The 20306-nt window shown below is 44.4% G+C and overlaps 1 protein-coding gene across 1 annotated transcript in view; it reads right to left on the bottom strand.

Annotated features, from left to right (window-relative positions):
• Positions 1–18622, bottom strand: part of FGF18 (fibroblast growth factor 18) — a 108067-nt gene extending 89445 nt beyond the window's left edge. The window contains exons 1-2 of the mRNA XM_074962125.1: positions 18139–18622; positions 17876–17912 (exon numbers count right to left, since the gene is read on the bottom strand). Of these exons, the coding sequence (XP_074818226.1) occupies positions 17876–17912; positions 18139–18170 (69 nt within the window). The 5' untranslated portion in view covers positions 18171–18622. The remainder of the gene's footprint in view (positions 1–17875; positions 17913–18138) is intronic.
• Between the last annotated feature and the right edge of the window lie 1684 nt (positions 18623–20306).

Genomic DNA, 20306 nt, shown 5'->3' with positions numbered 1-20306 from the left:
GTTGTATTTAATCCAAACTGAACTGGCAGTCTGCATTCTGGATCCGAAGTGAGTACATGAGACTAGTTAATGAAACCCATGAAAACCATGGTGTGTGTCTTATTCAGGGCTTGTAATGATTGCCTTTGGCTGTATGATCACATAGAAACTTTTGCACCACAAGTGCTGGACAAATGGAATTTCACATCTTTCACATCGGGGGGCAAAATTTTAGTGACTAGTGATTTGGGTTGTCTCGCTTTTTGGGCACCCAACTTGAGGCATCTTAAAGGGGCCTGATCTTCAGAGGGCAATTTCTATATCGTGTCCCCCAAAATCACTAGCCACTTTTAAAAATCTTGGCCAATATATTTAATTTTTGCTTGCCAATATTCAGGGTAGTCTGACACTCCTATGACCTGCTTTGCTTGCTCTGTCACTAGCCACTGCTCTTCCAGGCATTCTGGTAAGAAGTGATTCTTGCTAATGCACTTACTTTCCTCTTGGAGTTAAATTCAGACCAGCTGTGAGCAGAGGTGACACCCTGGTGAAGGTGCACCTACTTATGCTGCCTCTGAATTTCTCCCAGAGTATCTAAGAGGGTTAGCGAAGTTTCCATCACAACCACTTCTTCCTGGAATACCTGTACTTGTGACTGTCTTTTCTGGACTTTGTCGTATACCTCGCCTTTGGTCACAGACCCATATCCCACTTCTTATCTAAGATGTCTGTTAGATGAGACAAATTCTACTTACACATGCATACCAGAGCCCAGTACAGGATCTCCCTAGGTGAACAGTGATATGCACAATTAGACAACAAGAAAAATTCACTGGTCGGTCCGGGAATGCATGTTGATCTCCATCTATCCACACTTGCTGCTAAACTAATGTAGCAGCTCAGCTAGCTGAAGCCAGCACGGGCTCCATGTCATAGCTAACACATATTTCTTTAGAAGTGAAAACCCATTACCTAACCTAGTGTGTTATTCAACTTCTTGGCAGGAATGGATTTTGGTGCATGCTGGGGAAATTGGACTCCCGGGAAGAAATAAAAACTTCACAAGTAAATTACATTTTTTTGTATAAATGCAAATGCCGATTAAACTCTCATAAGCTATTTATTCAACTTAAATGACATAAAAGCAAGTCCTTTGCTGACATAGCACATTATTTTATCTATTGAACTCCTCTCATAAGATTTTGATCACAGTAATAAAGCACAAGTGACCCAGAAGCTAGAGACACTACCTCATAGTCAATGGGTCAGTGGCAACAAGTCCAACAAAGAACCTCTAAGTGATGCCATTAGGGACAACAATCCCTGGCAAGTTTAATCATGATGGTAAAGTCGGTGATGAAGGCGGACTTGGCTATCCACAGCTACCCCTCGCCAACCTGTGCTGGCCAAGTGTGGCCAGACTCGCGCCGGAGCTTTCAACAAGATGGAGGAAAGCTGAGCTGGAAAGGTCTTCGCACTCCAATTGGGCTAAGAATGGCTGATAGGGAGATGGATGGATGGATGGATGGCATGGAGCACAAGTCATCATTAAGCAATTTCAATAGTGAGCTTGCCACAGAAACACAGAGCTGTAATTATGCCAACTTCAGAGCCTCTCTGCAATAACAAGCTGCCTGTATCCCTCCCTCATAGACAGTAACTAGGAGACTTAATGAGTAAATATAAACATCTCATGAAATAGAAAATGTAGCCCAGCCCCTAGACGAGCTGAGTAGGTAAAGCAAAGAATAGTTCTAATGCCATTCCTATGTGGTCAACACAGTCCAAAAACCATCAGTGGGAGTTAGAAAATAAACTCAATACAGATTTGAAACAGCTAAGAAAGGTATAGGAAGTTCAGGACTTGTGCATACCTGCTACAAGAATGCCAGATACACCATAATGGATCAGGTCCTTCAAGCCTAGTATCTGGCTTCCTGACATACCCAACACCTGATGATCCAGAGGAAAGCAAAAACCTGCCAATGGCGCAGGGCTGATGGTAGTGGAGAAAATTCCTTGTTGACTCCGGCCAGAGATCAGTTTTCACCCTGAACCACAAGATTTGATTATGTCTATCATTAACTTTGCTCTGTCCTACAGAGCTTCATACACTATTATCAGAAACTTGATATTCAAATGCAAAACTGGATGGCTGAAGAAATGTCATTGTCTTTTGGCAAGTGAACTCCCTATCAGATGCAGGGAACAAAGTCAAACCTTCAGCAGAAGCTTCTATATAGGGAAAAGATCATGATATTCTTCAGACGATGCTTTATTTCAAAAGAAATAGTTAGATGGAGCACGTACCTAATGCTTCGTGACAACAAACTCAGAGGACAACTTTGGGCAAGACAGCATAGCTATTAGAGGAGACACACTCAAGAAGATTAAAGATTTTTTTTGGGGGGAGGGGGGTTTCAGTGCCAGAAAAGGTGCTGGCATGGCACAGGCTGGAGACTGCAGTTCTCTGTCCACAGAATAGGCACAGTAGCGGTGGAAACTTCCCCTACATTGTCAGCGTAACTAAACCGTGCCCTGAAGGTGAAGTCTTCGGGGATGAGAGAGGATTTCAGTCTCTATTGTCCCATCAGTCTCTGGCCTCTGATGAAGCTGCCAAGAGGACTGCAAGGTGTGGTGGTGTTTTTTGTGGCATTGGCACTTGACCACTAGAAACCGGACTGATTTCACGTGCTCATTTCATGTGCTCCCCAAACAGCCATCAGATGGTAACAACTTTCAGTCCTTGCCAACTTGGGCTTGATTGAAACTGACAGATCGTTAAGGGCACCATAGACCTTTATCAATTGCCTGGACCATTCAGTCCCCCACACTCAAGCAAATTAGGCTCAATTGTCAAATGTCTAACCGACAAAACTGATAGGGAATGGATCCTAAACAACTAGTTTTCATTTATGGAACACAAGTCACTCAATAGCTGTAAATCTAACAAAAAATGCAAAAGCAACTGTTTATCTCTGACCATCCTCCCTGCACAGTCACCAGTTAATTAAAAACCAGATTGCCAGTGGAACTCATTATTTTCAAGCCTCTGAGAAGGGGTTACAAACAATGGAGAGCATTAGACCAATTTAAAATCACATCATGGTTATCCCCGTCAACATTTTTCATAGGCTCATGACTTGCAAAACAGTGGCAGACTGACCATTGCTACCTAATATTCAGGGCTATGCAGGCTGGAGGAGGTGGGGATGGAGGCACATCACCTCACCAAGAGTTACCTGTGTACTTCTGGGTGACTCAGCCAGAGATCCTCCATGGACGCTGGCTCAGTGCACGCTAAGCGGGGACAACATGAGCTCTCTCTCCTGCCATTTGTACCAGCCCTGCTGTGCTGGCCAGTGCAGAAGAGGGCAAGACCACAGCCTTGGAGGGTTTTACTCAGTGCTATATTCTCCCTGTCCCTTGCACTGGGGGAGCACAAGGACTAGGATTGCAAGGGGAAGGGAGTCTATCTTCCTAGGCATTTCTACCAGACTCATCACAGTGCTGAGTACGCTTGCATGGCCAACCAGAATCTGAGCCTTGGGTTGCAAGTAAGTTGGGATATGTAGAAGAGTAGGCAGTTTGTCACTACCTGTAAACAACTGAGGCAGAAGCAGAGCGTGGAAAGAAAGGGCATCCTCTGTTTACTTGTCTAGTTTCAAAATTACCAGGTGCTTATGGCTCTGAATTGGCTTTGAACCAGCTGCTGTGAGCTGACCTGGAGATGGATCTTCCATTATTCTGAGCTTCTTAATTCCCTATACACACTGCATCTCCTAAGTACACATTATTCTAATCACTTTATCCCTGAAGGCCACAAGTATTTGTAGTATATATTTATATGTTATTCAGCATAACTATATTCTTATGGGCAGACAGTATAGACCCTAAAATTTTCTCATGTTATGTTCTGTTGCATTAGTTTCCACCGATGGTTGCCTATGTGGTGGAATTTCGGTGTTAACTGTTTGTTTTTTTACAGTCTTATTGCTACAGCCCCAGAGGATACACGGTGTATAAAACTTATGTAGAAGACAAAGTCCTTGCACTGAATAGCTTGACAGACAGTGCTGACCAATGGATAGAGCACTGGACTGGGAATCAGGAGACCTGAGCTCTGTCCCTAGATCTGCTCCGCATCTGCTGTGCAACTGATGGCAAATCTTGGGGCCTCCACTTCCCCTCCCACCCTTTGCCTGTCCTATCTATTTAGATGTTAAGGTGCTGGTGGCAAAAATTGTCCATTACCAAGTATTGTGCATGGCACAAAGGAACCCCAGTGTCGGTTGAGGCGTTCATGTAACACAAATAAAAGCACTAATAATAACATACAATCCATGTTAAGTAATAATACAAGGAGGGACAGTGAGACTTTAGACCAGAACCTAACTCAGCGGTTACCAAACTGTGGTCTTCAGAGAGCTGGCTGGCATTTGGGACCAGATTTTCAAAGATATTTAGGCACCTAGTGGGGATTTCAAAAGTGCAAACTAGGTTAGTGCCTAACTCCCATTGATTTCAATGTGCTTTGAATATCACACTATACGCCTATCTGCAGCTTTATGTGCCAAAATACCTTTGAAACTCTGGCCATAAAGACATCCCTCTACTGAAAATCAGTAATTTTGGGCTACAGTTCAGCAAAAAAAATTTGAACTCCAGGTCAGAGATAGTGCTATTTCAGCCTCACTAAATAGACAGTGTAACTACTGGAAATTCTGAATGCTGAGACTTTAGAGATCGTGATTTACATCCCAGTATACCATTAGTGTTGTGTCATGATACTGGCTAGACCTGCACCTGTTATGCTCTTTGTAAATTTGAAATATGTGATTTGTGTTGGCAGTTACAATTATTTTAATAACATTTAAGTGCCTCATTCTCCACTGCATTACACCAGTTTTGTGTCAGCGATTTCAATGGAATTTTACTGGCAAAAAACTAGTGGTAACACAATGGAAAACTAGGTCCTGAATTTTACACACCATTCCAACATAAGTTAATAACAAAACTGCCTGCTCTTTTGGATAAAATGTTGTGTCTACGCAACCTAAAACTGTATTCCTATCAAAGGCACCAACAATTAGAATTTCAGGTTTATCTATATATTGATTGCTATGGGGCTGTTTACTATTCTGATCTCAGCTGGTAGGAAGTCTTGCCAATCAACGTAAGGTCACGACCACAGGGTCAGAAGCTTGCACTACATACATCATAATTTATTTTACAGCTAGTCAATACCAAATTGCACCATGCAATTTACAGTACAACATCACATTTAGTGCCTAAAGCCAGCCATACGGTACTTTCTCCTTAAGACCTTTCCTATGCAGTTTAAAGGGTTGATTTCTGCTTTCAGTTACGCTGGTGTCAATGTGGAGGAACACCATTAGCTATCAGATTTCCACTGATGTACCTGAGAGCAGAATTGGGAGCATGATTTGAATATACATTTGAAAAGGGTTTGCTATCTCTTTAGTTTCACGTCTCACTGTGGAGCAATTTTTTTAAAATTGTGCTAGCCCAACTAGTATCAGGGTTAACACATTACTGAAAGGTTTATGTGCATACCTATCATAGATGGAGCAATAAACAACATACCAAGCAGCTGTACAGATGAAAATATAACACTTACAGCTAGACAAATTACTCAACACGAAGTCTGTGAATATTAACTCAAATAAAAAATTGAATTATTTTTCACTGGGTGTTCTTTACCCCTTTCATTTTTACTTTCAGCTAATATTCTACAAACAAGTTGACAGGCTCCTGTGCTCATGGCAACAACACATTTTAAGTGAAGATCAGATAACGTAAACTGAGTTTTGAACTCATAAATGCAAGTATTCACCCCAAAAGTCTGATGTTACATTCATCCAGGCAGGAAAAGTGAAACAATCCATGCCAACAATTAGAGATTCGTGTTTTTATCACACCTGCTGAATAGGAAATATGCTGAGAGACCTCTTCCCCATGTGCAGTTCATTTGACATAAACCACCAACTAGCCGTCAGGAGGTCACTACCAACCTGGGCAGGATTCAGATCGACAGGCTGGTGGTGAAAGATTCTTCTATCACTTCACCAATCCATGTAGGTTGGCACCCAACAGCATGCTATTGGAAACCCTCTTCTATATCCCATTATCACTCCTTCAGGCCATCCAGCATGCATGTACCCATACATTTCTTTCTATCTAATAATGCCTTAATTCCTCCCCATATTTTAATGTAAATCTGTCTTTCATAGAATCACAGAATATTAGGGTTGGAAGAGACCTCAGGAGGACATCTAGCCCAATCCCCCACTCAGAGCAGGACTAAGAAGGATTTAGGATTTTGCCTAAGAAGTGTACAGGATATTCCAAAGGACACTGGAAACACTAACAAGCTAATCTGAAGAAAGAAGCCAACAATGGGGCTTGGGGAAGAGGAGAAGACAGTTGAGATTTACAATAGAAGGAAGAGAGCTCGGAGGAATAAGCAATGATGGTGATGCCATGTAGGAAGTGCAAACCATTATTAATTCCTTCGTTCTGGTATTTCTATAGCTGCTTTATGCAATTCCACTGGAATTCCACAGAGATTTAGCATTAGTTAATCTCAGTATCCCTTTTATTATAACGTGGTGATCAGAAGAATCATTTAGCACATTAGGATCCTTTTCATTTTAAATGCTGCTTCCTCTCTATGATGTCATCTAATTGTTTATTGAATGACCCTTGCATCTCGGTCTTATCAACAGTCCCCAGTAGCCCATTCCAGGCAGAGATGATTTTTGTTGTGGTAAAGTACTTCCTGATGTTCATTTTTAAGCATGTTTTTCTTCAGCTGCTTCTTATCCTGTCATTGGCACTAGGCGCAATTTTTGGTTTGATTGCCCCTGTAATCTGATGTTTCTATAGAGTGCATTTCACCACAAAACAAAAAAGCAATGTTCAAGAAGTGGGGTTGGAGGTTTCCCCTGGATGACAACTAGATACACATGTCCCTGGACATAATGAGCCTCACAGTAACGCTATATATGTGTATAAAGCCAGGTCCCTTTACGTATCAGGAAGCTGAGGCACAGAGAGGTGAAGTGACCCAAACTTGACATGTGCTGAGCCCCTTCAACTCCCACTGAAATCAGTGGGAGTACAGCAGGCTCATCTCCTCCCAGAATAGGCTTTTAAATGACTTAATTAAAGTCAGAGAGCAAGTCATAAGACATAACCGTAAGACAGCACTGCCTCCCAAATTGCCCTGTCTGAGATCAACAATCCCTTTAAGCCACAGCCCTTAGTAGGGGTTTGCATGGAGCAGCACTGCCCCAATCAGAGTCCCATCAGAGTTCCTGATGGGGGGAGGGGGGCACAGCTGCTGTTACCTGCTTTGAAAGCAGCAGACATGCACCTTTGCAGTGGGCATTAGCTGGGACAGAGGGAAATGGGCCATAGCCCAACTGCCTCCTTTTGAGAGGATAGTGACACTATCAACACTAGCCTGGAACACTCTATGTACTCCGCAGTGCAAAGACTGGGACTGTGTCTGGCTTCTGGTCAGGACTGCGCTCACCTCCCTGGGTGCACCTGTCCAGACACAATCTGGTCCTTTCTGCATCCTACAGTGGGTTCTGCTCACATACCTACAGGTAGACACTCATTTGTTGCACTTTCAAGCGAGCCTCAACTTTCTGAAAATTTGTCACAGTATGTTTAGCAAAGAAACTGGCCTCTCTTGTCTCTAATGTCTGAGTCAATGATTCCTGAGAAAGATTGGCAGTTGGACTCTCTTTTCCTAGAAATTGTTGGACAACATTCATGGAGATGAGAAAGACCTATTAGACCATCTGCTCTGTTCCCCTTCCAAAGCAGGATTGTTCCCTACAGCGTATTTTATTGTGCTTTGCTTTGTCCAGTACAATTTTAAATGTGTCCTGCACAATGAGACTCCTCCACAACCTAATACATCCCACAGCTCAGAAGATTTTCACAAGACTCAGCCTAAAATCTCCTTTCCTTAACTTTGAAATTCATATCCGCTCACTAAGGAAAGTTTGCCTGCGTAACTATTCACAAAGATCACCATCATGCTCTGAAGGGTTTTCACTAAATTACAAGAATGAGCTTTAAAGACACTGGGCAAAATCTGCACAGAACATAGCATGTAGCCTTCTTTTCTAGGATGTTGCGAGACTTGGTAACAACTCTAATGACTCTGTGGCTAATGTACTAAAGGAATACAATGCATTTCCTAGTACACTGGTGTCACAGTAACACATCTTCTACTGAAACGAATGGAACTTTGCATCTGATGATGATAAAATCTCCATAATAAACAAGGCATATTACCAAGTACGCTAAAGAGTATTACTACATCTATTGAGGAGATGCTTTTTCTAACTTGACTATATCTGCTGCATAATTTTTTTATTTTAGTTTCAATTCCAGTTTGCATGGGCAAATCAGGCAGTTAGGTGCCTACCTGTTCTGTGTGCCAGCAGAGTTCTGCTCTCAGGCATCGACAGCAGCATGCCAAGTGGGAGAAATGACAGCAGCGAAGGCAAGCGAGTGGGACGGCTCCAGGAGTCCACAAAATTGTGAACCTCCCCTTCCCAAACCAGGATGATTGGCATGTCTGCTCCCACGCAGTGCAGACTCTGATCGCTGGAAGGAACTATTACAAAGGAAAAGATGCAGACCATGACAGTAAGTCTAGTCTTTCCTCTCACTGGTCTCCTTTATTTCCCTCTTCATGCTATAGCAAGGCCACTGAATGCCAATAGGAAAGTACTTTGGCAGCCTTAGACTATCTTTTTTCCAGTCATTTCTTTGGATGCCTAATCCTCAGTACATATATTAAGTGATACCAGGTAGGCTGAGTCAGTCCCAGACCTGCATACGTTCTGGCTGGACATGGTGTTACAGCGCACTGTGTGATCAATCAATGATATAAAATCCAACACAGGAGAAAAGAAAAAAGGCCTGCTATTGCTACTGATCATCATTGCAAATTCCTAGTGACTTCAGGGGGAGTTCTGTTTGAAAAGCCAAAATCAGACCTTAAGCAAGCTTCTAGTCTCAGGAGGGACACAGTAAAAAGAGCACCAGTGGTTTCTGTTTGTCCTCTGTCAATGAGTTCAGTGTCCAGTGTGCTCAATTTACAAGCAAAAAGTGTTTTTATTCTTTTTGACTAATTGTTAACCTTGCAAACTCTACCAGGAATCACACAGTTGAGCTGGGTTCTTTCCTTCTTGCGCATTATAACCAGTAGAAAGGTTCTTCCAGGCAAATTATGCCCTCCGTGACACTTGTCCCATTCCCTTCACCCTAACCAATTATACCATATTACGCAATTCTGCTGGTCAGATGGGATGAACTAGAATGCAGCTCGCTATTGTATAGTCATGTTAGTTCGACAGAGCTAGCAAGAGCAAAAAGCTGTGACAAAAATAAGATTGTATAAACAAGTTTTATAAGTTTTTAAATAAACTGAAGCAGTTAGAACTCTGAACACATGCCTAGAGCAGATCTGATAAGTGCCATTTTCACAGTCAAAGTTGAACCATACTTTATGCCCAAAGGCTCCAATCCTACAAACACATGCATGTGAATAACTTTACACATGTGAGTACCATGCCTACAGTTACTTACATGGGTGTTTGCCCAATCAAATAGACAGTTTGGAGTGATCATATCAGAAGCTCTTGATGTGTGTATTTATCTTGACACATGTAGCACGCAGTAGCCTATGTTTTAAAGGGACAACATCAACTTAAAAATCACACTACTATCTGAACATGTTTAAATCTATTGTTCCTGGAAGTAACATGGATGGTTCCTATCGCTGGAAAAGATGAGAGCAAAAAAATGTTTTTTCTTGGGGGGAAGGGGCCTGATTTGTTTACATTGTGCATTTGACCACAAGTTGTATATAGTCAGCTTCAGTGTTTCCCTTGTATAATCAATTTCCTTGTTGCTTTTGTGGGTCTTTCAGGCAGGAACATGGGAGAAGAAAAAGCAATTTAAAAAAAAAAACAAGAAAATGTGATTGTAAATCAACAAAAATGTGCAGAGGGGATAAGGAGCAGGTGTAGTGCCTGAAATGACTTTCAACTCACTGAGAGTCTTTCCACTAGCTTCAGACCCCCCGTGCTGATGGGAATGTCCATCTCTTTTGCTCACATGCCCAAATTACACTCCAGAAGACAGAAAAGGCCACACTGCGATGCTGCAGTAAGGATGGAAGCTTTACAACATCAACTGTTCCTTGAAAACAAAACATTTTAGATCACAGCCTGGCTCAATCTTATGTTGTCAATCTGAAAATTTGGTCCTTTTTGTGCCTCACAGGCCTCCCAAAAACCACCACTACTGCCACCATGATTCATAGATTCATAGATACTAAGGTCAGAAGGGACCATTATGATCATCTAGTCCGACCTCCTGCACAACGCAGGCCACAGAATCTCACCCACCCACTCCTGCGAAAAACCTCTCACCTATGTCTGAGCTATTGAAGTCCTCAAATTGTGGTTTAAAGACTTCAAGGAGCAGAGAATCCTCCAGCAAGTGACCCATGCCCCATGCTACAGAGGAAGGCGAAAAACCTCCAGGGCCTCTTCCAATCTGCTCTGGAGGAAAATTCCTTCCCGACCCCAAATATGGCGATCAGCTAAACCCTGAGCATATGGGCAAGATTCACCACCCAGATGATGGCAGTCTTACCATCAAAGATTTAATAGACAATGGTGTAATGTGGTCTCATGTTATTGAAATGCCATTACTTTTACAATCTTCACTACAGTACATTTTTAGGGTAGCAGGAAGAATTATTATAATTAAAACCAAATGCTCCTGTCACAACATGAATAAGCAATTATAGTGACACAGTATCGTCGATTTTCATGTTGTTTCCCCACTCCCCATAAACACACTTACTTATTAATATGCAAACTTTAGTAATTAGCAATGGGTCTTCTGGTCATTAGCACTAATTGGTGGGGTTCTGCGGTAACTATTAAGTTGTGCTTTAGCCATCTATCTCATCATACAATTAAACAAACCACTGAGGAGAGGTCTGAGGGAAACATCACGAGAAATTTACATTGTTTATACTTTACATATTGGATTAGCTCTTTAATGTTATTTACCTGTGCCTGCAAGGGAACCCCCAGTGACATACTGTCTTATGATCTATCTGATCACCCCCCTACCTGACTCTGCACCCTTTCCAAATGCTTCCAATGCAGTTTTAGTCAAATCTTGGCAAGAGGAGGCTGTTCCAGGGTGTGCACATTCACACGTCAGGCATTATGTGGGAAGCACATTCTTAGCTTGTTCCACAGTATGTGAGGCAGCTTCTGAGTAAATTAAGACTGGACTTGCAGTAGGCTGTCATTCCACCAAGGGTGCCAGCCTCCCTCCATTCCACCAAGGGTGCCAGCCTCCCTCCATTCCACCAAGGGTGCCAGCCTGGATACCCCCCTTTTTTATTTGTTCTTATCCCTGTCCATTCTTCTATGCTACCCTTATGAACAGAACACCCACCTCACACTTGTTCAATAAAGTACCTCTGTCCCCTCATTTAAATGACTTCTAACACCTCACTTTGCCCAAGTCACCTGTGAGAGGTGAAGGCAAAAACAATCATTCAACTGAACCATCAAGATGGTATTATTGTAACGCTTCTCTTTCTTCTCCTTCCCCCTTTTCTATCAGGGTGATATTCACCACTGTGCAGATGGCCATTGCAAGGCCTATGCATCACTTGGTACACAGACTTTGTGCCTGACCCTGCATGGGATGAATTTCACCCTTATTGTGTCTCACCCAATTTCAACTGCAAGCTCAGGGCAGGGCTGGATCTTTCCTTGTTTCTGAGGCACCTAACACACTTCTGGACACTTGAAAATAATGATAAACAATAACCACAATGATATAAGCATAGCAGATCCTTCAAGAATTCAAGCATGAGCACAGCAGTTCTGCTTTTCTGGCCAGAGCCATACGGTAGTGTCAGTACTTGCAATATTGAAAATAACCAAAATCCTGAAATAATGTAAGTGCGTGTTTCTTTCAAGAAGCCTGGAACAAGAATTTGTGTGGCAACTAATTTCTTTGCAAGAAAATGTGGTGTCGGTGCTGAACATACTTTGTGCCTTGTTTGGACCAGTTTTTACCCCAACATCTTAAATGTACAAAGCAAAATATGATTCATTTTGAATCAGAAAGTGAAAGTAGATGGTGCACTGGCCCCCTGGGAGCTGTGAAAACATTGCTGTGTCACATATATTTGAGATCACATTAGCCACATGGCACGTCAACTTTTGAGCCTTTGGTCAGAACTGGAAACCTGCAAGTGCAGAAGCTCCTGCAAGAGAGGAGGGAAAGGAGACTGAGGAGTGAGTTGGAAGCCTCTTCATCCAAAAAAGACACTGAGAAGGAGGCTTTCCTTACTCCTTTTTGCATAGTGGTAAGTGGATACAGGTGTCGGCGGACAAATACCATTCCACACTTCTCAGGAAGATCTACGAGTCTGGATAAGTCTGCTGCTCAAATCAGTTACAAGTCCTTTTTAAAGTTTGTTTTCCTATCTGTACACAAGTGATGTCATAGGTATCTTAATTCAAGGAATGTTGATTTCAGTTTCACATCCTACTCCCCTCCACTAGTAGAATGAACAACTATGTCAGAGCACAAGGTAATTAGACCGATGTCATTGGTCAAGCAGCAGTGGCTTATTTATGACCTCCCTAATTCCAAATGACCATGGCACGTTTTCATACAGGCAGCCTGTTCCCTGTTTGTCCATAAAATCATGAGCCCCAAGGACTATGTGGATTGAGAGAGGTGGAGTCACAATGTCACTATCTGTAGACAGGTGGAATGGCTCAGCAGATCACAAAACCCCTGGCAGTCAGTAAGATCTTTCCTTCAGGGGTAGGGAAGTATAAATAGAAAGCATAACTGCAGAATGGAAATAGAAAACTCCCCAGCACGGGGTTGAACCCAGACCGATGACTTGAATGAGGATCCCAAGTTTCCCAAACACACCCTTTGTTCTCTCTGGTCTCTCAAGCTGCCACTTTTATCAACTCTCCCTTGTGCATCCGTACAAGGGTAGGAGGAGCTGAGCTGGAGTAAAAGCACAATCACAGTCCCACTGTGGAGGAAAAGGGAACCGGGGTGAAGGAGGTTTATGACATCTAATCTGAAAACAGATGTTTTATCTGTGTGTTTTACTCTCATTTCAGAGAGCACCTGTGAGGCTGGAGGCAGAGGCAAGTACAGGGACATTGCACCAGCACATGAGAACCAAAGAGTGTAAGTGACCATGCTACTTCCGCTGTCCATGCTGAGTGATCATTTTAAGGTCCAATAACACAGACACCTCCAGAAACTACTGCTACGCATTAATGGGAAGCGGTAACCTCACCTCTCCAATAGCATGTAGTGCTTTGTTCTGGGGAATGGAGGGACACTGGACCCATAAACCCAGGCTGATTTTAGTGGCTGTTTTGAAGTCTGTGGCTGAGTCCCAAGAGCTCTACCCACCTGCCTCTGGCATCACTCACCAGCCTGCAGGGCCGGCTCTTAAGGTAGAAGCTGTGCGTGCGATGAGTAGCAGGAGGATGAGAAGAAGGAAAGGGCTGGGTGTCTGTTTGCACAGGCTGGGAAAGAAGGGATAGGTGGGGGGATGTAGGCAAGGAGAGATACTTGCTGAAGCATTGGGTAAGGTTGGACTAGCTTATACATGTGCTTCTTCATACATCCATAAAGGACAATCATCATCAGTATCCATGACAAAAACAAGCACAATGGGTTAGATCCCTTAATGTGATGTGGCAGCAGATTCGAGCCACAGAGCTAGTATATCTAGCTTCAGTCGGAACATGCCGTGCAAGAGTGACCCTCTGGTGTCCTAAAGCCTGGGTAGAGGCTCCTGTAGAACACATATCCTGGTACTGGCATAGGGGGCATGAAGTATGACCCTATGCAGATCAATTACAGCAGTTCCTGCCTCTTGGGTAGCCAGAACAAGTAAGTGCAGCCTGCTCTAAATTATGCCTGGGGACTAGCCCCACACCCAGCCACCACAGGAATGGGGAATTGCAAAACTAATCTACACACCATGCTGGCAGACCCATGCCTCCAAAGTCTGCTGTGCTCAGCTCAGCCAGGCTGCAGGATCTGGCCCATGAACGTGTGGAAACAACACTTTTCTATGTCTCACTTTACAACGACCCAGACAATAACTGTGCCCACAAGAACAGCTTTAGGAGAAACAGCAGCTACAACTCATGTAGCACGCAGCAGCCTTCCTCTTAAACAATGTGCCCAAATATAGCCAGCCACCTTGCTCCATGTGCTCCACGGACTCCCCATTCACTTCCAGACTCTATTCAAAGCCTTGGTCCTAATCTACAAGGTCACAAAAGTGAAGAGCCTAGCCAACTCAGACTGTTCCTGAAAATAGAGAGAGACAGGGAGGAAGTAAACTGAGGAGATGCTGAATGCTCAACATAACTGATACACATAGATCTTAGATATCATGGAGATAGATTCCTTATAAATACCATGGATAAATAATACCTATCTTCTGTATTTATGAAGGCATCTACTATGTGTACTATTTTCAGAGTAGCAGCCGTGTTATTTATATACATAGAGAATATGAAACAGTGTATATGGTAACACCCATTGTTTCATGTTCTCTATGTATATAAATCTCCCCACTATATTTTCCACTGAATGCATCCTATGAAGTGAGCTGTAGCTCACAAAAGCTTATGCTCAAATAGATTTGTTAGTCTCTAAGGTGCCACAAGTACTCCTTTTCTTTATGTGTACTATGTAAGGCTGGATTTTGGATTTGAATGGCCCCAAGCAAAGGACGGATGGTCCCAAGAAGCTAGAGAAGGAAACCAGATGAACTCGCCACCAAAAAAAGGGGAAGAGGATGGACAGTGAGCTGCCTTCCTTCCAGCCTGCTGGAGGAGAGGGACGGTTGGTTTGCTCAAATTGCTCATCTCCATATAGTCCCCAAAATCAAGGGTCCCAAAGGGCTCATTTGTGCTTAAGACCCAGCTCTATTACCAATAGGTTGCTGCCAGTGGGGTACTTTTCTAACTTGCCCAAAGGTATTTATGTTGAAAGTGACACATGCTGATCTAGGATGTCCCTGTTAAACATTGGTATCATGTACGCATACCTTCACTTGAGAAATCCTTCTAGTCTTAGCAAGCTAACTATGAAGAAAGATAGATCTTTGTCCATAGTGTTTTCTTTCAGGGTTCAGGATAAATTCCACCTGCTCCTGAAAACTATTGAGTTATCTTAACTCCCTTAATTCCTCCATTTATTGATCCCCAACTCTTCTAAAACACTGGAAACCCATTTCAGACACCACACAATATGAAGCTAAACTAACTAGCAATGGCACATTGATATGACAGTCCAAAAAATTGAGCCTAATTTCCCACTGCTAGTAATTTATAGATAATTATGGTGAATTGTAATCTGCTTCTATTGTCTAGAAATGTACTGAAGAGGGAGGATTTTAGGCATGGAGCAAAAATCTCATCTGTCTCATCTGGCTTCATATGTCTTATTTTGATATGCTGCACTGTTTAAGTACTAGTTCAGTAGAAAAGTAAAAACCACATTCTAGCAGGTGCTAAAATTTCTGTAACCACTGACTGCTAAGCCACCAGGTAATATTCAGGAACCATGGATCATAATTCTTATCATTAATATGTAGGTCAACTCACTGATCTTAATTTATATAGGATGGTGAAAGTAGGTCTTGGAATATAATTCATTTGGGACATTCCTAAAATCTCCCAACACACAGCTTTTTAAGCAAAACAAATATTAAGCATAACAGATGCATTAATTTACTCTAGTTCACCAAAGGTTAACTCTTACCCAAACCGATCATTAGAAAATAAATCCTATAATCCCTCTTTCCCATTTAGGCTCTAAACATGTAATCACATGAATAAATCTAGAGAGAAAGTGTAACAAAATAGGCAATAAAAACTCACTGCATTCGCATCTTTTTATCTACCATTAATATTGTAAACACTCTCTTTCAGGCCCTTGAGTATGACTAATCTAACGTTTTGGCTTCCCACACTACTAGCCATAATAGTGTGCCTCTTGTTATAACAACCAGTTTGATTCACCACCATAGAAAAGTGGTAGAAGAAGATACCTCAGAGTAAATCCTAGTGTCAGATCTTCTTGCAAAATGCTGCAAAATCAGCACTAAATCTAAAAAGTATGGTTCTAATAGTAAAAGAGTACAGAACTTTCTCTTTTTTTGCTTCATTATTTTATTGCTCTGGAAGCCTGCAAGCTCCAACTGTATAAATGCCAATAACTTCCCAAGTTTTAAGGCTGTTGAAGTAAGAGATCAGATTTTAGCAAGTGCTTTCCAGGCAGTGAGCCAAACTTCTTCTGATTCACTAAAAGCAACAAGGAGGCTGGGGGGGGGGAGGGGAATGAAGGGTTGATTAACTTCAGTTACCACACAATTTCAAAAATGTCTTAGTGCGAAGGGTGCAATCGCTGATTGCCCTGCCTGCCCAGCCTGTTGCGGGGGGAATGAACTGGAGAAATACAGCAAACGCCTTCCAACCACAAAGTAATTTACAGCTGTAGATCCCCTCTCTTGATTAGGAGGCTGCTCTGCTGAAATAAGGAGTTATTTTGTTTTTATAATCTAGCTGCAATTTTGCGGGAGGCGGGGGGGGGGGGAATATGACAAATTTTTCAATTTGGCCCCAGGCACTGGTCGTATTTCAGACACTTTAATCAGTTTGCAGAGGATCCGTTCCTCCCCACCTCAAAAACTGCCAGAGAACCCTGGAAGAACAGGTGCATTCCTAGCCCTCGTGCATGGGCATTGACCCAAGGGGTGCGGAACGACTGGGACCGCCACCGGTTTACACGGCAGCGCCTCAGAATGCGAGTGGGAACCCAGCCCAGGTCACACGAGCAGGGCAGGGCAAGACGGAAGGGCTCCCAGAACTGGAGCACCTGCTTTGCCAACTCTGAAACACTCAAGATCGCGGGTGTGTCCTCTCCAGACGCACGTGTTGCATTTACACCAGCTAAAACTATGTCCTAGCAAACCACATTGTTTTTAAACCGTATTTTTGTTGTCGTGGAAAATGTGATTCGACTCACTCCACCCCGAATTTCAAACTCCCCCGCTCCTCCCCCCGATCTCTATCCCGCCTGTCTGTCAATTTCACGAGACAGCAGAAGTCTCGCTCCCAGTGATTTTCTAATTGTTTCATTTCTGCAGCTCGAAGGCAGCATCTTGCTTGGGTGGCTTTCTACTGAATAATTGGCGGGGGGGAGATGGGCGAGCAAGAAGCCTCCTTTTTCTGGCTAAGGACACTTGTGTTTTTTTTCCAGTATCACTTCGTGTAAGTTCCCTAGGGAAAGGAGATCTAACTAGAGATCTAGCGCCTGCTATTCCGCTACACATGCATCCATCCACATTTTGCAACTAGTAGAGTCCAACACTCCGCTCACATCATTAGCCAGGCTAATGCACTCCAGAGAATCCTTTTAATGTAGGCTACTGGCATCCACAAGCGAGCTGTGGCCATTTGAAAAGGGGAGGGAGGGGAGGAGGTAAGAGAAATTAAAGATCATTTGTTCGTACAGTGGATTGCCAGAAGTAGTCACTGAAATGAGGCTTAGCCAGAGGTGCAGCTGGTTTCCAGAGCAAGTGACACTCCACTATCTGGCGTGGTGATCATTTTAATCAAACTATAAAACTAGAGGTGGGGGGTGAAACCCCTTTGCAAAACTGCCTGACACTCAGAGGTCAACACGCCTCCTTTGTTTCTTTTTCCAACCCAAAGGGAGAGAAGACAGAAAGGACACATACCTGTACCTGAAAGCACAGCAGCAGGGAATGTAAACATCTGGAGAGGAGAAAAAAAAGCAACAAAAGATCAGATGATGCCGTGAAATGGCTATTATTATTATGAGTATTATTATTGTTAATAACACAGATCGATGCTTTGGTTAGGAAAGGCTCGGGTCTCAGTGACCACCTGATTGCAAGGAAAATGCAACCAGAGCCTTAAAAGATGAAAGTTTCCCCCCCACCACCACCCCAATTTTTTTTTTAAATGTCATAATCCTTACAAGCAAGTGCAGGCTGAGAGCAGTGAATACATCGCTGAGTGAGGAGTGGGGGAGGCCAGTGGCTTCAAGTTAACGGAGCAAAATCCCCAGCCGCAGCCTTGACATGGGAATGATCCAGTTATAAACCCCCGCAGATTTCCAGCGATCTCGCTTCGCGCTGATAAACAAAGATGAGAAGTTGAGACACTGCCTGGTCTGCCTCCTCCGAGTGGCTCTCTTAGGCATCAGCTCTCCTCTTCCCCCGTCTCTCCTCCTCCTCCTCCTCTCTCCGCCTTTGGAGAGACGAAGGTGCTTATTGTCAGTAACTTCCGATCATCAGCAAATAAACCCCCCCCTTGCCTCCCCCGCTGTGCTAAGGACCCAGCCCTGCGAGGCGGATAAAGCCTTTTCCTGGATTCAGCTCCCCCAGATAGAGGCGCAACAGCAGCAGCCGCAGCGCTAGTATTTGCTCAAGGTTATGAGGGCTGGCGTTTGCCCTCTGATCCCCTTCCTTCGGATGGATCCCTCGGTGCCTGGGAGGTTATTTCAGGGGGAGCATGGCAGGGTGTAGCCCACAGGTCTCCTCCACCGCCGGATAGGTTGCTCGAGAGGTCAGAGAAGGGGGGGGAGGATGGATCTTTGCTCTCATGTGCACCCGCGCAGCTAATAGTCCGTCTGCCGGGGGAAAGCGCACACACAATGCTGGAGCAAAGGCTTCAGCCCTGATCTCTCTTCTCTTGCAGGCTCATGTTTCCTGCTCTCCCTTTCTCCTTCCCTCAGCATCACCACCTAGGGAGAGCATCGACCAGTGGTGTTTCCAATCAGTGCAGCAGAAAAAACAATCTCTCCACTTGCTGGGCGATCAAGATAAATACAATTGACCCCCCCCCCCCCCCCGCAGTTCAGAGAGGCGATGAGCCCGGGCAGGAGTCCCCGATCCGCAGGCGAGCAGGGGCAGTCCCGGTGTATTTTTAAGGGTTCCTTCTCGATCGATGGGTGGGAACCAGACACACCTACCCCCAAAACAGTACCCGGCTAAGCAGACACGGGAAGGAAGCTCCTCGCTTATTATGCAGTAAGGGCAAGTGCCGAGCGCTTGGCTCCGAAAAGTCTCCTTCAGCTAGAAGAGCCCAGAGCTCTGCACAAAACTATCTGGTGGAGGCAGCTTAGCCGCTGGTCCTTCTCGATCCAGAGCCGTGACATCAAAGCCCGAGGGCAGGTTCCTACAGCAAAGGGTACGAAGCATCCTTTGAAAAACAAAACAGACAAGTCTTTTTTTTTTGTAAGGGGGGGGAGTGGGTGTGCCAAAGCCAAAACACCCCTCTCGGGATGCGTAGTGGGTGTCAAATAATACCAGACACACACACACCCTTACCCACAAAAACAACAGCCTTCAGCTTTCTCCGACAGCTCGATCTTGCTTCCTACACAGGTTTGGAAACAGTTTCAGTCCTCCCTGCGCCTCTGCCTTGCCCAGCTCCAGCAGCAGGCAGGGAAATCCGCAGCCCGCTCAGGGTTGAATGTCTTGCCCCAAAATCGAGCAAGCAACGCCCCTCTCCCCCCACGCTGGCTGCTTGGTGGGAGCTAGGAAGCCAAGCGGCGGCGTCTGACTGTTCTCTTTGGATGGCCCACCAGCGCCGCGGATGCTTCCCTCGCCTCTGCCCCTTCTCTGTCCAGGAGCTTAGTGCTGACCACTAGCAAAGAGCCACCCGCCGTCCGGAGCGCTCCCCCGTGTGCTGCAAAGCGCACAGCTCCTCTAGGCTCATGGAAGCGGCGGCAGACACGTGTCAGCCTGAAACAATCCAGCATGTTGCTTTGTTGCCATCCCTAGACAAGCCAGCCAAGGGAACCAAACCTCACATGCGCCCACTGTGTCCAGGGCTGCTGCTTCGCTTCCGGAGGGTGAAACGAAAGACAGAAGCTGTTTCACTGGTGCTCAGAAAGCAACACGCCCGAGAAACAGGCAAAGAGACTGGTGAAGCCATTGGAATGGGAGGAGAATGAAACTCTCTCTCACACGCACACACACACACACACGTGTGGGAAACCCTCAGAACCCAGACTCATGTCCTTTGTTGGTGGTATCAAGATGCTGCCGAAGAACAGCTTCTAGGCCCCCCTCTCCCCTTGCTTCATGCCAGGTGTTGTTACTGTGTACGTGGGCACAAAACAGCCTCCTCTGATCGTTG

This window comes from Natator depressus, chromosome 8 (genome assembly GCF_965152275.1).
Source record: "Natator depressus isolate rNatDep1 chromosome 8, rNatDep2.hap1, whole genome shotgun sequence".
Lineage (NCBI taxonomy): Eukaryota > Metazoa > Chordata > Testudines > Cheloniidae > Natator > Natator depressus.
Note: the sequence above shows the minus strand (reverse complement) of the source record. Positions and strands in the feature narration are given on the sequence as shown.